This window comes from Lacerta agilis, chromosome 8, assembly GCF_009819535.1.
Source record: "Lacerta agilis isolate rLacAgi1 chromosome 8, rLacAgi1.pri, whole genome shotgun sequence".
NCBI classification, from domain to species: Eukaryota; Metazoa; Chordata; class Lepidosauria; order Squamata; family Lacertidae; genus Lacerta; species Lacerta agilis.
Window position 1 is genome coordinate 40,769,308 of NC_046319.1, and position 17,316 is coordinate 40,786,623.

General features: G+C 47.9%; 1 protein-coding gene across 1 annotated transcript; it reads left to right on the plus strand.

The window, feature by feature from the left end:
- Positions 1 to 856: 856 nt before the first annotated feature.
- PARD6A (par-6 family cell polarity regulator alpha) lies at positions 857 to 15,748 on the plus strand. Its single transcript, XM_033158912.1, has 3 exons — positions 857 to 1,205; positions 5,857 to 6,079; positions 14,441 to 15,748. The coding sequence occupies exons 1-3, from the start codon at positions 1,143 to 1,145 to the stop codon at positions 15,235 to 15,237; spliced, it is 1,083 nt and encodes a 360-aa protein (XP_033014803.1). The 5' UTR covers positions 857 to 1,142; the 3' UTR covers positions 15,238 to 15,748.
- The last annotated feature ends 1,568 nt before the right edge of the window (positions 15,749 to 17,316 follow it).

The window sequence follows — 17,316 nt, forward strand, 5'->3', positions numbered from 1 at the left end:
TGAGTTCCACAGATCTGGTAGAGAAAAAGCTTTTTCTGTCAGAAACCACATAGTTTAGAACAGAGTTTTCAAGCTGTTTGAAAGTGAGGTGACTTGTCAGCAGTACTTAAAGCCTCCCTGCTCTCTAGTACATCAACATATTTTTGATGGGGGGAGGGGGGGTCAATTCAATGCACATCTAATGGATTGTCATATGCTAGCTAAGCCAACACTGAGTGTAAATCAAGTTATGCTATCCAAAAGAAAGTTACATTATATTTGCAACTCCAAATTATACTACTTGCACAGTGACAGGTGAGTAGCACAGAAGTCGTGTCCATGCATCCTCATGGGGTGTGGGTTCACTTGTATGGGTCTCTCTGTTGCCAGAAAGTGCTTGTGTGCACCAGCCACCAAAAGGGACCTCCAATCAATTTCCTTACTCACTGGCAAGGCTCTGAGAGTCTCGTATACCACCGTCCTGCCCCTCATGTCCCATGTTTCTCCGACGCAGAACTTGGACGCCAGCCAGAAGGTTATCCGTCTGTCTTCCCCATTGCGTTTCTCATTAGAATGGCTGCAAAACGGACGTGTGCAGCTGCCTTGAGTTCCGAGGCTGCAGGCTGAGGCAGTACCTCCTTTTTTGCACTTATTAGAACAACGACAGCTACGTCTGCTGTTAATTCTGAACCCTAACGACGGTCTTAACAAAAAACAAGCAGAGGCTATTGCAGCACTTAACTAATGAAGGCTCGACCTTTCTGCCTCGTGTGTAGAAGCCAGACAACGCCGGGGAGGCGGATTCCCCCAGCGTCAGCGGGCGCGAACTGCCGTCCATCTCGCCCTCCTTTTGATCTCGCGCCGTCGGATACACCTTGGAACGCCCCGGGCCCCGGTTACCTAGGCGACGTTGTCAGCAACCTTCCATCCTTGCGCCGCGGACGTTCTGAGCCCGCCCTCTTCGGCCGGCCTACGCCAATCGCGCGGCATACCCCCAACCTGCTGGCGGCTGACGTCATGGCCGGTGAGTTCTCTCTCCTGGCCTCCGCCTCCTTCTCCTGTTTGCTGTTTCTGCTGGTGGAGCAGCAGCAGCGGCAGCGGCAGCAGTAGCAGTGCGGGGCGGGAGGAGCAAGCCGGCCCTGCCCTGCCCTGCCCGGCGCAGCATGGCCAAGCACCACCGCACACCGGCGCGCAGCCCGGAGCCCGTCATCGAGGTCAAGAGCAAGGTGAGCGCGGTGGGGGGAGGCGAGGTAGAGAGAGGGGGGGTCAAATCTGTTGCTGCTGATTTGCCCGGGAGAAAGAGGGGGAATGTGCTCAGCAGCAGCAACAGCAGCACGCCAAGCTCTGCGCATCGGCGGCGCCGGGGCTGCAACCTCTCCAGCTCGGGAGTGGTTTTCCAGACCCACAAACGCGAGGTCCGTGTAGCTCGCCCCCTTCCCCTCATGTCGCTGGGGCCCAGGTCACGCCGGGGGCCCGTTCGCCCTGCTGGGGGCAGCCTTGAAACAGCTTGCAGCAGGTGCACCGGGTAGCTGCCGCCACCGTCTCCCCCCCCCCCCCCCGCCAGGCTTGCACCAGCCCCACGACTTGATGGGCTTGCGCGACGCATCTCGCCCTCCCCACCCCCGCTTTCTCTCCTGTCCCGGGTGTCTGCTGTGCGCGTCTAGCCTGGCCTAGTGGATGGCGGAACTGGCCGATTGTTTATGCTGCCCCCCCCCCCCCGCGCCAATCCTTCGGCAGTGTGGAGACTGCCAGCAGAGGATTATTGCTCCGATCCGTGGGGATTTCTGCCTTCGATGCGGAGTATGTGTGAGGGGAAACCTCCTTCCCCCGGGAAAGGGAACCGAGGGATGCCAGAGTTCTCCGCCGGTTATGCAACGGTGCACCAGAACCGGGAGCACCAGAACCGGGCATCAGACCCGTGGCTATTTAGCATCTGGGCCTCGGAGGGATGCCGAGCTGATTTCTGGAAGCGAGGGGATGCCTCAAGGAATCGGTGGAGCCGGATATTGATCCAGCGTTAAATCCGATTTGGAAGTGAAGGGAGGTGGGATACATGGAGGGTCAGCAGGTATGCAGTTCAGTTTTCTTGGGTTTATTAACGTGCCTTCGAGAGAGCAGTAATAGAGAATGGAGAGAGATCCTTTACGGTGTATTTCCCTCTCCAAATAAGCATTGCAAACGCAAGAACAGACTTTCAACTTCAGACTGGAGGTTGCAGAACCCAATTGATCTTTCTTAGAATTCTACTGACGATTGACATCAATTCTCCCTTGGGATTAAATTTGTTGTTCTCTTTAGAGGGTCAGAATTTTCCCACAGGCAACTGGCTGGGACAGACAGGCACACCCCAGATTATATACAGCATTTCTGGAGCATCCCCTCACTTTTAAGTCCAATGAGGAATCATGGCTATTTGGTAAAGCACTGCTTTGCATGCAAAATGTCCCACTATGAATCCCTGAATTTCTAGTTAAAAGGTCTGGGTGATGGGACAGACCTCTGCCTGAGACCCTGGAGAGATGGTGCCAGTCAGAGCAGAGGACAACACGGAGCTGAGTGTGCGAATATGCGAATAACCTGGCCTACTATGAGGCAGGCATTATCCAAGGTTCCCTGTTTGGCTTTAATAGGCTGTTTGTTGCTCTAATTTATATCCTGCCTTTAAGAACACAAATCCTTTGACAAGATCCCAGGTTTGGACCCTGACATCTTCAGGTAGGGCTGGGAAAGGTGCCAGACTGAAATTTTGGAGAGCTGCCATTGGTCAGCATAGAGGATACTGAGCTGGTATGCAAAACGGCCCCCAAATAAAATTAGATTCTGACAATATCAAAAACTCATCAGCCGAAGAAACTGCAGGGCAGAAGCAAGAAGCCTGTGGCCCTCCAAATGCTGCTGAACTGCGGCCCCCATCATTGCTAACCATTGGCTATGGTTGCAGGGGCTGATGGGAGTTGGAGTCCAACAACGTCTGGAGGGCCACAGGTTTCCTACCCCTGGTATAGGGGGATGGAATAAGGTGAAGGTAAAGGGACCCCTGACCATTAGGTCCAGTCGTGTCTGACTCTGGGGTTGCGGCGCTCATCTCACGTTACTGGCCGAGGGAGCTGGCGTACAGCTTCCGGGTCATGTGGCAAGCATGACTAAGCCGCTTCTGGCGAACCAGAGCAGCGCACGGAAACACCATTTACCTTCCCGCTGGAGCGGTACCTATTTATCTACTTGCACTTTGACGTGCTTTTGAACTGCTAGGTGGGCAGGAGCTGGGACCAAGCAACAGGAGCTCACCCTGTTGTGGGGATTCAAACCGCCGATCAGCAGGCCCTAGGCTCAGTGGTTTAACCCACGTCCCTCTAGGATGGAATAGTCCAACTCAAATAGAATCAAGTGCCTGGTATTGTTTTCACCTGCTTTTGTCCTCCTCTCCCTCTTTCTCAATCTTGCGCCATTGGCAGAACCATCCAGATTGCACCCCCAGCCACGGACAAATTAGCTCTCGTCCAACCCCCCCATTCAATTCACCCTCTATTTAAAACTTTCTTATGAGGCAATAATCAATATTTTTATTTATGGATATATTTATGGACATACTTTTAAGCTGATTTTGTGGGGGGTGGCCCCAGCCTGCGCCCCTGGCAGGGGCCCACCTCACCACCCCCTAGCTACAGTCCTGCTCTTGATCCTCTAGAACTGATGTTATTTCTCTCATTTGGGGATTCGCCCCATTTGTGGGGTGCTTCAGATAAGGTTTTGTAACACTTCATGATTTGTGACAATGCAGTCGGGGGAGGGGGGAACCAACCCACACAATGCAGCATCTCTCTTGGGCTTCTCTCCTGGCTGGCCTAGGTGCCTTTTTGTTCCTGTAGGGCAGAGGATGGGAAACCTGCACCCTTGGCACAATTTCATGTGATTGACAAGGATAGGAGGAACCGGGGGAAAGGCGGTGTCCCCACAAACCTTTGACTGTGGTCCCAGCCACTTTTGACTCCAACCCTGCCCACTGCTGAATTACTCCTCTTGACAAAAAAAAACGTTGTCCACCCCCACACCCCAGTGAAGAAGGAAGCTGCTTCAAAAGTTGGGATCTGCCTTGTGCACCTAGACTCCTAGAGGCTTGATTGGGGAGCTGGGAGGTGAGAAGGGCAGAACTAAGTTGGAAAGGGAAATGCTGCTGGGCATTCACAGTTCTGTAAATCTTTTTGGTTTGACCCTTTCTTATAGATGGTAGGAAATCCAGGCACCTTCCCAAGAACATTCCCTGCTGCTTCTAGACATATCAATCACAATGCACTTATCTATTCATCGGGAATAGGAATTTTGTGGCCCTCCAGATGTTGCTGGACTGCAGTTCCTATTCTTGCTGACCATTGGCTATACTGGTTGGGGCTGATGTGAGCTGCCATCTAACATCATCTGGAAGGTCACAGGTTTCTCACCTCTGCTCTTCTGTGTCCTATATAAGTAGCACCCTCCTTGCTAACACCCCCCCCCCCTTTAGGTTGGTCTTTCCCTTGTGTCTCTGTATGAAACAGGAGCAATACCTCTGAGTTTCAGATGGAACAGAGGAAGCTGCCTTATTACATCAAGTCAGTTGATTGGTTAATCTTACTCAGTATCGTCTGCACTGAGAGGCAGAGGCTCTCCAAGGTTTCAGGCAGAAGTCCTTCATAGACTTACTGGAAGATGCCTGAGTTTGAACCTGCATCCTTTTGCTTGTAATTCTTTCAGCATTACAGCAGTGTGTTGAAAACTATCCTCTCCTTTTTTGCAGTGTGTGTGTTGGGGAGGGGAATGTGGGGAGAAGTCATCATGTAGAAAGTTCTTTATTTATATATGATGCTGGCAATATGTTTATTGATTGATCAATTCTAGTAAATGTTTGTTGTTGTTGTTCAGTCGTTCAGTCATGTCCGGCTCTTCGTGACCCCATGGACCAGAGCACGCCAGGCACGCCTATCTTTCACTGCCTCCCTCAGTTTGGCCAAACTCATGCTAGTTGCTTCGAGAACACTGTCCAACCATCTCATCCTCTGTCGTCCCCTTCTCCTTGTGCCCTCCATCTTTCCCAACATCAGGGTCTTTTCTAGGGAGTCTTCTCTGTAAATGTCTACCTTACCTTTTGGACTCCCAAAATAGTCCCTGAGCAATTTCCAGATTTTTTTAAAAAAAATTCACAATAAAAATAATAAGATAAAAGAAAAGCAGCAGCAAATATAATAATAAGCAAATCATTATATATAATTGTTTCTCCCCCCAAATGATAGTTTGGTTACATGATTGAGGTATGTAACTGCAGTTGGTTAATGACACCATTCTTTAACTGGTACATTCTGAAGTAAAGAGGAGTTTTTTCTCCACTTCAGTCATTATGTTCAAGTAGTTGGCCATGTGTAAATATTACTGTGACTGGTACCTGCACATTGCGCAGGTAGAGGAGGGAGGCATATCACTCCTCTCTCCTAGCACAGACCCCAGGAGAAGATGACAGCAAGCAAAATAACAAATGCATGAAGAGGAGCTTACTGATCCCTTATAACAACTTCTAAATGAGTTGGTATGCTACTTACCAGCAGTCATGTTCTTAAAAAAAAAAAGACTTTAGCAGTTTTGTACTTCATCTGCATTAAGGCTAGCAGTTTTAACTCCCGGACATATCTGTTAAGGATGCTACACATTCTCTCACCCCCCCCCCCATTTCAAGACAAGGACTGAGAAATCAAAAGGGTAACCTTGATTTGGGGAGGAAATACTGACCTACTGAAGCAGAGTCCAAAGTCCTTTGGCAGCAGTAAGGTTGGCAGTTGCCATGTAAGGAAGTCTTTCCCTGAATTTGCTTGCTGATTTACATTTGGCCCCATCTCTTTTTTTATACAGTTTGATGCTGAGTATCGCCGCTTTGCCATGAAGCGCTCCACTGCGGGTGGCTTCCAGGAATTCTACCAGCTGATCCAGCGAGTCCACCAAATCCCTTGCGTGGATGTCTTGCTTGGGTATACGGATATCCATGGAGACCTGCTGCCCATCAACAACGATGACAATTACCACAAGGCACTGTCATCTGCCAATCCTCTGCTCCGGATCATCATCCAGAAACGTGGTAAGAAGGTTCTTAAGGAGGGGGATAGAGTTCACTTTCCTTTTAATCCGGCTAATTTATTCTATTTACTTTATTTTATCCTATCCGTCACCCAAGGAACTCAAGGGAGTGTTGAGCTCAGAGCAGTATACGTAGCTTTCTTCACCCACTGATTTTTTTCCCTTCACAACAGCCTTGCAAGGTTGGGTAGGCTGTAGCTGGCTTGGGGATCTGAAGTCTGGATTTCCCCAGATCATGATCTAACCACAATACCACCATTACCTGCAGAGGCAAGAATGCCTTAAGATCAGGATTAGAAATGAAGTATGCTAAAATTCCAGATTCTCCAAATTTATTTGAGATGAAAAGGATATAGGCAGTTTTGTTCTCTGTGTTTGTGGGTGTGAAAGTTTGTGTGTGAGTGCAACACACACACACACACACACACACACACCAATCAATTTCTGCTAGCCAGGAGAAAAGGCAATGAACCGAACAAAGCAACAAAACTGCTTTCATTCACCTCTGTGCACTTGTCTTTTTCTTTGTAGGTAGGACTAGTAACTTGATTTTTAGCAACAGCAACAAAGGCAAACGATGCAGTGAATTTGCTGAAGCTAAGCAGATGTAGCACTGTTCAGAAACCCCTCACGTATGCTGCTTTGAGTTCTGTGACAAATGAAACATAGGGTATAAATATAATAAGCAAAGAAAAGCTCAAATATTTAGAAATTGAATTTTGTGCCAGATACCAGATTCTGCACACCTACAGTGTAACTGTGGAAGTGTGAAATGTGCTGTGCATGTGGTGCTTTTAATGCTCAGGCCGTGGATCTCTGTGATGGAGGGCATCAGTGCCATCTTAACCATGTCTATTCAGAAGTAGGCTCCATTGAGCTCAGTGGAACTTTCTCCCAAGTAAGCAATCCTAGCACTCCCTTACATGGGAGTAAGCTCCACTGAATTCAATAGGACTTGGTTCTGAATAGAATTGGTTAGGATTACACTGTCTGTGCCTATGTTGATGGTACTCAGATATTACAACAATGGATTATTTCCTAACTTCACCATTTCATAGGCAGAACAGCAGTTCGTTGGGTGTTACGGAGGGCCCTACTGAAAAGAGACAACACTGATACCTTTTAAGGAACAGTATCCAGAAATTATTTATGCAGTCTTGAGACAGCAACGCTCTGTGTCCAAAATCTATTTAAAGGACAAAAATGAGTTTTTCTGTATTTGAATCTCGCCTAACAGCATCTTTCTTTGTTTGTCTGAAGTATCTTTACCTAACTCTTCAGCCAAAAAAAGGCTCCCAGAATTACTTACAACAATCAATAATAAGATTGCCCCTGCCTTCAACTTTACATTCTAAAAGACACGGCACAAAAGGAAAGGAGATTTGGATGGGTGGAGGAAAAAAAGCTAACTCAGCTGGACACAACTTCTTAGTTTCTCACAAGGAGGGGCAGAGCAAGCTCCCTATAGCTGCATTCTGTTTGGCTGATGGATGGGTCCATTGGTCTTTCCCTGTTTTCCCCCATCTTGCCCATTCATGTTCTCTTGAGGTTAGTAGTGGGCAGCAGATGGGGCAGATTTTCATTCTAAATAAGAAAGACATTTAATTCTTGAGCATCTTCTCCATCAGCCAACCCACAGGAACTCCAGACTGGCTTATTTCTGGGCTTTATAAGGCAACAACAACAACAACAACAACAACAACAACAACAACAACAACAACAACAACAACAACAACAACAATAACAATAATAATAATAATAATAATAATAATAATAATAATAATAATAATAAACTTTATTACGGTCATAGACCAGCAGGCAATAACAACTAATTAAAACAGTGTGTCCTTTAATAGCTTCACCAAATCACACACCCCACTTGTTTGCAGATTAGATTAAACCGTAAAAACCAGTTGGAGACAGCCTGACCTAAACCTGTGCAGGAAGGCAAATTTAGACCCTGAATGTTGTGGGGTGGACTTTTGATGGCCATGTGTATTAAGTCAGTTGTTGAAGCACAGTTAACATTGTTCTTTGACCCGAAACAATTCCAATCACCATTCCATGCTTTATAACTGCTTCTACATCCCTGATATGTTAGAAGTTGGGAGGGGGGCAGTTTTCAAATTATCGTTATAATAAAGCAAGAAATACTCTGAGCATGTGAAACATGACACTTTAAAAATTCACTTAAATCCTAGCACCTTCATGACCACAGGAATAAATTGGAGTTTGCTTCTGCTGCCCTGATGCTCCATGCATTTACCTGGGGATAAGTAAAATTTTGTTGTAGAAAAGGATAGTATGTTCTTAAAAGTGGTCTATGTAACAACACATGTGCCTGGCTGGCTGAACACTGACTATAATCTCTCTCTCTCTCTCTCTTTTGGTAAAAAAATAAGTAATGATTCCATAGTGACCAGCACTGGCCCAGGCAGCTGCGGTGTTGATGCTGGGTCTGTTTACTGCTGCCTCCATCATTTGCCTCTCTCTGGGAGGTTGTTTAGGGGAACCTGGATTGTGGCCCCAAGGCCCAGACCCAACAGCACAGCTGCTCATACATAATTCCATTGAGTTCAGTGGGGCTTACTCCTAGGGAAGTGGGTCTAGGATTCTGCTGTTAGTCTGCTGTACCAGTGCTAGAACCACATTCACCCACTTCAGAGAACAGAGTGTATATTTCTGTTGTTCTCTGCCAGCTCCTCAAAACTTTTAACCAGAAGTGCAAAAATCTCCTGTCAGAATAAACTATGCAAATTAGGCAAACCGCATAAGCCTATTTTACTGAGACACCAAATCTGTTTTTGTACACCGGAAGCTTTTCTTCTGAGGGCTGGATGTCAGGTCGCAGGAAATAGATGAATTGGGGACAATGCCAGCATTACTGCTGAACACCCAGGAATATCCAGGCTACTGTACAGAGGAGCTGTTATTGCCCGATTTTGGTTTTTTGCTTGCTGCAGATGTTTTCAACACCCATTGCAAATGGCCATAAGAAGGGCCTCTTTTCCCTATCTTACCTGAAGCCTCCTGCTCAATGGCTGATTCACCAGCCACAGCCCAGCGAAGGTTGCTAAGCCAGAACTTGAGGTGCATCTTTAAGGTGGCCACCTATGCATTGCTTTAGAAAGAAGAAGAGTGCCAATTTGCATAAAGTGTTCATATGCTAATTTATCTGTATAGACGTAGGTTTAGAATTTTTTTAAAAAAAACAATAGAAATAATTACTTTGATGAAAATAGAAATGCATGTCACCGTAGTGCGGAAGACTGTAACCAGGTGATCAGTGCGTCTGCTCAGTCTGTTGTCCAAGTGCTTACTGTTGATGGGAGACTTTGAGGCCCCTGATCCCCATTCTCCCCCTGCCCTTATGGTTTTTCATCTTTGAAATGGACCTGGGGTGGACAAAGCTGTCCTCTGTAGAGCAGGACACCTGGGCATCCTCCCTCTGCCCCCTGTGCTCTGCGGTTCTGCTCTTGGCTGCCTTCGTAGCACAGAAGATGCTGCAGGGCTGCCAAGTACAATGATGCTGGTTGCTTGGCACCAGGATTGACATTGCTGGGCATTTGCCAGAACCACTTGCCAGGTCTTTCCTTGGCTGGCCTCAGCGTCTCCTCCTCCTCCTCATTGGAAGATAGCAATCTTCCGTCTCTTTGTCCATCTTGCTCAATATTATCCACACTGAACAACACCAGCTCTCCAGGGCTTCAGGCAGGAGTCTATCTGAGCCCTTCCCGGAGATGCTGGGGATTGAACCTGAGACCTTCTGCATGCAGGGGAAACCCAGAATGGCTGGGGAAACCCAACCAGATGGGTAGGGTATAAATAATAAAATTCTTATTCTTATTCTTATTCTCTGTCACCAATCAAGGAAAAGGGTCAGAACTCTCCACTCACCTTGCTACCCCTCTTGTTCTGGGCAGTGTTGCAGATTCGGCTCAGAGAGAGAGAGGGCAACTGACTGGGCAATGGTGAAAGGTGCAAGGGAGAGAGGACCTCTTCCAGGACGAAGGCTCACAAATGGCTGCTTGCTCAAGGGTCCTGCAAAACCTGAGCTGGCACTAGTTGGACTGGTTGCTGGGTGGGGTTGGGTGGAGAGAGATTCCACAGCCCTGCATGGTCTTCCCTGGGCTAAAAATAAGCCACTGCGCCAAAAACACTGTGTGATATTTATAACTCTGGAGCTCCATCTGACAAGCTCTGTAGAATAAGGGGTGTGCCACTTAAGGATAGAGACATGGCAAGACTGCTTTCCCTTCCACTTTGAGAGGTTTCTTGTCCTGTGTAGTACACTGACTTCGTTGAGTGTGTGTGTTTGTGCATGGCCATCTGTCACAGACGCAGGCTTGTAAACACATCACCCATCTGGTCTCCTGTGGCAATCCAGAGTCTTTTACAGGCAACCAGGCAAGATAAATTTGTCAATGACTAGTTGTTGCTGGGGTTTTTGTTGTTTTTTTGTCTTCCACACTGCAAATGACTTAACAAAGCGGACGGAGGCTCATAAAAAGAGAGCCGAGGCCAGGGTCGGTTCCTTCTGTGGGCTTAATTTACAAAGCTGCTGAGACCAGGCTGTGAAATTGGACATGCTCCCCTGGGTAGATTGTGCAGGGATTCCAAAACTCTACTAGTACTGACTCCTGTGATTGCTGTGGGGTGTGTATGTACAGTGGTGCCCCGCTAGACGAAAATAATTCGTTCTGCGAAAATTTTCGTCTAGCGGGTTTTTCGTCTTGCGGAGCGGCAATGACAGCCGCGCTCCGCAAAACGAAAAAAAAAAGACGAAAATTTTTCGTCTTGCGAGGCAGCCCCATAGACTTTTTCGTCTTGCGGGGCAGCCTTCCGCTAGACGAATGCCTTCGTCTAGCGAGTTTTTCGTCTTGCGAGGCATTCGTCTAGCGGGGTACCACTGTATGTACGAGTTTAGGTCCCGGGTGCCTCTCTTCTCTCAGCTATTAAAGTCATTTCAACAGCATTAAAACCACAGACCTGTTCACTCATCAAGTCCTGCTTCTTCAGGTCCATTTTGCTGCTTGTCACAAATATCTTTGGCCTCTTTAGGGGGGCTGGGTGAATTGTCCATCCAGCTAGATGCGATGCATAGGCAGCACATTTCTTCAGGGTGTGCATACAGGGATAATTACTGTATTTATTTCAGTGAAGGAAGACAGGGGGTGGGGAGCGGACAACAGGACAAGGAAGAGGTAAAGTGGCAACTGGACAGTTGTCATCCAAAACATCTGGAAGGCAGCAGGTTGGGGAAGCCCAAGGACCCACTGCAATTGTAGTTGTTTCTTTTTAACCCATCATCCTCAGAGTGATTCTGTTTACCCATGTGCAATTTATGCAAAACAAGTTGTTTATCAACTAAATCCATATGACTAATTTGCCTCTGACTTCTTGAATTGGATGGCATCTCAAAGGAATCCCTCTTCCCCCACCCAAACTGCAAATTCTCCTTTTGGCTGTAGCTGATTTCTCCCTGGTGCAGCCCCAGGGAGCAAATTCTTCCTTGCAAGGAGCCTCTTTCCAGCCTGACAGCCCTTCAAGCCTTTCCAGCTCTTTAGTATCTCTCATGTCCATACAGCATTCCCTGTAGTGTTGGCATGCAGTGACAAATAGTGCCCAGATGGTAGAGGGGTCCCCTGCAGGCATCCCTGGAGGAAAACAGAGTAGAAAAGAGTGCCCCCTGCTGAGTCAGCCGCCCTGTTTTCTGCAGATCCCAAAAAAACTTCTTAATTCAGCCTTCTGCAGTACCTGTCCTCTCAAGCCATATTATCTTGAGATAACAATGCCTTTCGCCTTTCTGTAGTGACAAACTGATAAGAGGTCATTTGAAGCCCTCTGCTTGCCCACTGCACAGAGGACATTCATGATATGCTTCTCACAGTGCAGAAGAGAGAGCTCTTAAGAGTCTCTGCTCACTCTCTAGGGCAGGAATGGGGAATCAGTGGCCCTCCAGATCCCATCATCCCCACCCCACACGGCCAATGGCCAGGGCACAGCAAGAGATGTAGTGCAGCATTACCTGGAGGGTACTCAGGTTCCTCATTCCTGCTGCAGGGTGGAAACTGGGTGATTAAAAGGACATATTTCTTCTCTCATCCAGTTTATTCAATCTTTAAATGCATTTTTACTAGATTTAGAATTTGGGACTGACAATCTTAAATAATATAAACCCAAGTATTTTATATCACGTTCTTGCTCTGTGTATGTGTGTGATGGTCTGTTTACTTCACTGAAACCAATTTAGATTAACATGCATTTGATAAATTAGCATATGGAATTAGCAAGAGGACAAGGTCTCTGCCTCGGTCTTCCTCTCTCTTTCTCCCACCACCTCCCAGCCCCAGGATTGGCATACCAGATCTTCTGAGCCAATTCTAATTTGTGCCAGTGTGTTCCGAGTCACAGTTACTCCTGATGAATTCCCCTGGGATTCAGATGTGGGCACCTCATGGAAACTGGCAGGTTCCGCTCTAGGGTATGGCTGTGGGAACAGCCTTTATTTTGCTTTTGCTGCAGAACACCAGAGCCTGAGCTGGCAGGGACAGAGTTAAGTCTGCAGAGTACAGCTCAAAGTGTGATTAAAACTGAATTATTCATATCCCCTTTAATCCCAGCCTGGCATACAGTGGGTAATCCCAGAAGGGGCTGGGTCCCTCTCCCCTCTCCAGCACTGGCAGGTACATCTCATCTAGGCATGGGTCAGGATCTGACCTGGGTAGAGAAGTGTGTGAGGAGGGAGTCGGCGCTAATGAGCAGAATGAGACCTGCTCAGCCTTTTGCATTGGCTGTGCCTTCTGGTGCCCAGTGATGTGGTGTCAATCATACAAGGGAGTGGCACACCACTCATGGTCATGATCTGTCAGGGCCCAAGTGTGATCAACTTACCCTCTTTCCTCCACCCCACGTCCCTGGCAATAGGCAGCACTACAAAAGGAATGCCTTAAGAGCCATTCACATTTCAATGGAAGTATAGTCATTCTCTGTAGTGCACACTGGGGTCTCATCCTGTGTTATTTCTGGTGCTGCTCCTTGCGCACAGGGTTTATATAAAATACCACAAAACAGTGGTGTCCGACTTCCCTCCTCCTCCCCAGCCAAAAAGACACTTTTGCATTCAGGTGTTGTAAACCAGAAACGTTTCTCCCGTCATGCAACACTGTTAACTCCCATGATGCTAAAACATTCAGCGTCTCAAAAATTCCAAGGTTGTGAGAGAACCAGAAGCTCCCAAGGGATACAGATCAGCTGGCTAAATGCAGACAGGTTTGGTTGAAAAGCCTTCTTTGGCATGAGAGAGAGAAATTTATAGTGGCTGGCAACCACCTCTGCAGTAGCTGACACTGTCTGTGATCTAGACAACTTGGAGGTCCTAAAGAGCTGGATAAAAATATTTAAGCATATGAATAATGTGTTTGGAAGAGCAGCGAAGAAAGGAACTATGGATATGTGCAGAACAGGGGATGAGCTGGGTGTTTGTCCTGGGTGCCATGCTAAACTCAGCAGCTCAGTGTTTGTTAAGTGTACTGTCTGTAGTGCATCAGGGCAAAATTATTTTCCCCTAGTTTTTATTTTATTTTACTTGTAACTCATTCTGAACCATAAGCAAACAATCATAACCCCAACATGGATCTTTCTGCTCCATATTCTCATAACTTAAGATGTGTAGTGTTTCACTGAGCTTACCAGACAATGGGTGGTATTCAGCTGAGTTTTACTCCAGAGTAGAACAATTGAAATGAACGTGACTCAGGTTCATTAAGTTAAATAGCTCATGCACCACACTCATGCCAGTCGGGGGGGGGGGAACCGTTGAAAGCTAGTTTTTGTCCCCTTTCATGGGCATTTCTGGGGAAATCTGGGAGCAGGAGGGCCTGTTGCAGAGCCACGTTTTGCAATCCTGCACAAGAAGCGCTGGGCTTGGTAATGCTGCAAAACTGATCATGGCGGGTGGAAGGGGTGGGTTCCTAAAGCACTATTTATCCTAGAGATGGCCTTTGATTTGTGTTGAAGCCAGGATAGGTGCACAGCGGACAAAGAGAGGACTAGGAACATAAGAGGCTGCTGGATCTGACCACAGGCCCATCTAGTCCATCATCCTGTTCTCACGGTGCCCAACATATTGCCTATGGGAAGCCCACAAGCAGGACATGAGCACAACAGCCCTCTCCCTGCCTGTGATTCCCAGCAAGTGGTATTCAGAGGCATACGGATACTTGACAGTGGAGGTAGAACATTGTGGCTAGTAGAACTTCAATGAAGTTGAGAGGCAATTGACACCTGGGGAACAAAGGGTGGGCTTGAGCAGTGGATACCTGCCCCTCTGATCTTGCTTTGCTTTCTTTCCTTCTCGCAGCGGAAGCCGACACCAGCGTCTTCGCCTCCAACTCGCTGCAGCGGAAGAAGAAGGGGCTTCTTCTTCGCCCTGTGCACCAGCGGGCCAAGCCGCACTTGCTGATAGGCATGCCGCAGGACTTCCGTCAGATCTCCTCCATCATTGATGTGGACATTCTGCCCGAGACCCACCGGCGGGTGCGACTGCACAAGCACGGCTCCAACAAACCCCTTGGCTTCTACATCCGGGATGGGGTTAGCGTACGCGTGGCACCCCACGGGGTTGAGAAGGTGCCTGGCATCTTCATCTCCCGCTTGGTCAAGGGGGGCCTGGCGGAAAGCACGGGGCTGCTGGCTGTGAATGATGAGATTCTGGAAGTCAATGGCATTGACGTGGCGGGCAAGTCGCTGGACCAGGTCACGGACATGATGGTGGCCAACAGCCACAACCTCATCATCACAGTCAAGCCGGCCAACCAGCGCAACAACGTGATCCGCAGCAGCAAGGCCTCGGGCAGCTCTGGCGTGTCCACGGACAGCACCCCCAGCCAGCAGACACCTAGCCCGGCCTCCCAGTACCTGAGCAACTGCAGCACAGCAGAGGGCGAGAGTGATGAAGAGGGTGACCTGGTGATTGAGAGTGATTTGCCTGCCAGCTGCCCCAATGGCGGCCTCCTAGAGAGCTTGCAGCACAGCCTGTCCCTCTACAGCTCCCAGGGTTCGCTGCCCTCCCTGAACAGTCACAGCGGCAGCGGCAGCCCAATCCGGGGCAGCCGAGCAGGCAGCCTCCGGGAGGATGGCACGGTCATCACGCTATAGCCCCTCCCTTGTCTTCTGAATTTCAGCATTTCCACGGCCAGTTTGGCAGTACCTTCTTCCTGGCCAATGGAGCTGGAACTGGGGGCCCCGTCTAGAACCCAAGACACTGCCCAGACCTGCCACCACAGACTCTCTCATTGCCTGCAGACCCAGTGGCACTCTCTCTGCAGCTGCTGGAGCAAAGGTGGCAGCTGGGGTTTGGAGCAATTGGGGCCAAGCCACTTTGCTCCCAGTCCTTAGCCACCCAAGAGGTTCTATCTTGCTCCCCATTGAACCAAAGCAGTGGGAGTTCTACTACCTTCTCCATTCCCTCTCTTCAGCCCGTCTTCATTCTGGGCAGGTAGAAGGAAAAAGGCAGGGATGCTCTTGCCTCTCTCACAGTCTCTGGTTCTCCCCTCCACCAACTGTCAGCTCTCATGAAGTGTTTGTTTTTAGTTATTTGTTTTTACAATAACATGCATCACAGATTAATATATTGCAACAAACTATTAAAACTTTTTTTTTAAAGAAATGTGCATTCACATGATTTTTAGAAGTGTGCTGGTCAAGCACGATGAGGAAGCTCTGGTGCCTGTGCTGGGAAATTGAGCAGGGTGGTCCCAAACATGCAAGATGCATTATTCTGCTCAATAGGATGCTGGGACCCATTGGCAGCAAGGGAAATGTGACTGAGGCAACTTGGCTTTTTGTTGTCTGACTTGGGTGGATAGATGTTTAGTTGACTGGCTAGATCAACTGCTGGATCAGGATCCGAAACTGAGTTGCACCTGAAGCATAGCTGCTATTTTCTGTTAAGGGTTTTGGTTTTAAATGAAGAACATAGGAAGCTGCCCTAGACTTAGTCAGACCACTGGTCCATCTATTGTCTACAGTGCCTAGCAGCGGCTTCTCCAGGGTTTCTGGCAGGGTTCTCTCTAAGCACTACTGGGAGATGCTTGTGATTGAACTAGGGAGCCCCTGCATGGAAAGCAGATGCTCTCCCACTGAGATATGGCCATTCCTTAATTAAAATACAAGCAGAAAGATGCGGAGAAATGTTTTCACCCTTCTTACTAGTTGGAAAGATAAAAGGGAGAAGATAGCTGAACATGTTTCTAACACACGCAGATTCAAAAGTGGGTCTTAGGCCTGAAAGGTTGGAGAGCTTTGGACTAGTGCATCTCTTGGCAGGGTGTATGCCTAGCTGGCCCCTTGCTCATTCCTATTGTGTGCAAGAATTCTATACACTGGCAAACCAAAATGGTGTTAAGTGCTTATTTCAACCTTCAAGATAGTGAACACAAAGAAATCTGCATGATGATGTGGTTTATGCAAATATTATATGCTAATTTGAATTCTCCCAGGATGTTTTAGATACCTGCTGATAGCAGTGACTGTATATGTCTGTCAGTGGGAGGGTAGCATCATCAGGAATTAAGACATGTGTCCACCCACTGAGCTCTGTGGCCCTCAGTGTGCTGACTTGATCTGGCCTTGCAAGGTGTCCAGCTTCTTGCTAGATCTCTTGCCTGAGACCTTTGCACCTGCCTCTCCATTAATGAAAAAGAAAAGGTTTCAAGCATAATATCCTTCCACATCACTTTCATTTTTCTCCTGCAAAAAGCAACTGACGAAAGGAAATAGAAGCATCTCTAACAAATCACCCATTCATTCCAGCTGCATTTCTACCAGGTCAGCATCATTTGCACTGAAATGGGTTTTTAGGGAGATGTTTAATTTACCATTCTAAAATGAAGTCTGACCAGCTAAGATGCTCATAGTCTGTAGTAGGGGATCTTAAATCATGGTAAACTAGCCAACAGCAGCTGCTTCCACCTCAGGAAAGATGTTTCACTGCATAAGACCTTGATTTGCTGTGAATCATTATCTTGTACAATTACTGGGGTCCACCACCAGAGGACAGCAGTGGCCCGGTACAGGGTTCAAGGCATCTCTTCGTTCCCACTGGGCTTATATTTAACTGTTGGCCTTAAACACGGTGCAGATAGTCACTGCAGGCCATGTTCACAACCAGTCAGCCACGTGAAAGCCTCTGGGATTTAAGAACTCTAAGTGAGGGTCTGTGGCCCAACATTCACT

Coding starts and splice junctions, on each gene's coding strand:
- PARD6A (XM_033158912.1), top strand. CDS start 1,143: ATGGCCAAGCACCACCGCACACCGGCGCGCAGCCCGGAGCCCGTCATC. Junction 1,206..5,856: donor TCATCGAGGTCAAGAGCAAG/GTGAGCGCGGTG, acceptor TTTTTTATACAG/TTTGATGCTGAGTATCGCCG. Junction 6,080..14,440: donor GATCATCATCCAGAAACGTG/GTAAGAAGGTTC, acceptor TCCTTCTCGCAG/CGGAAGCCGACACCAGCGTC.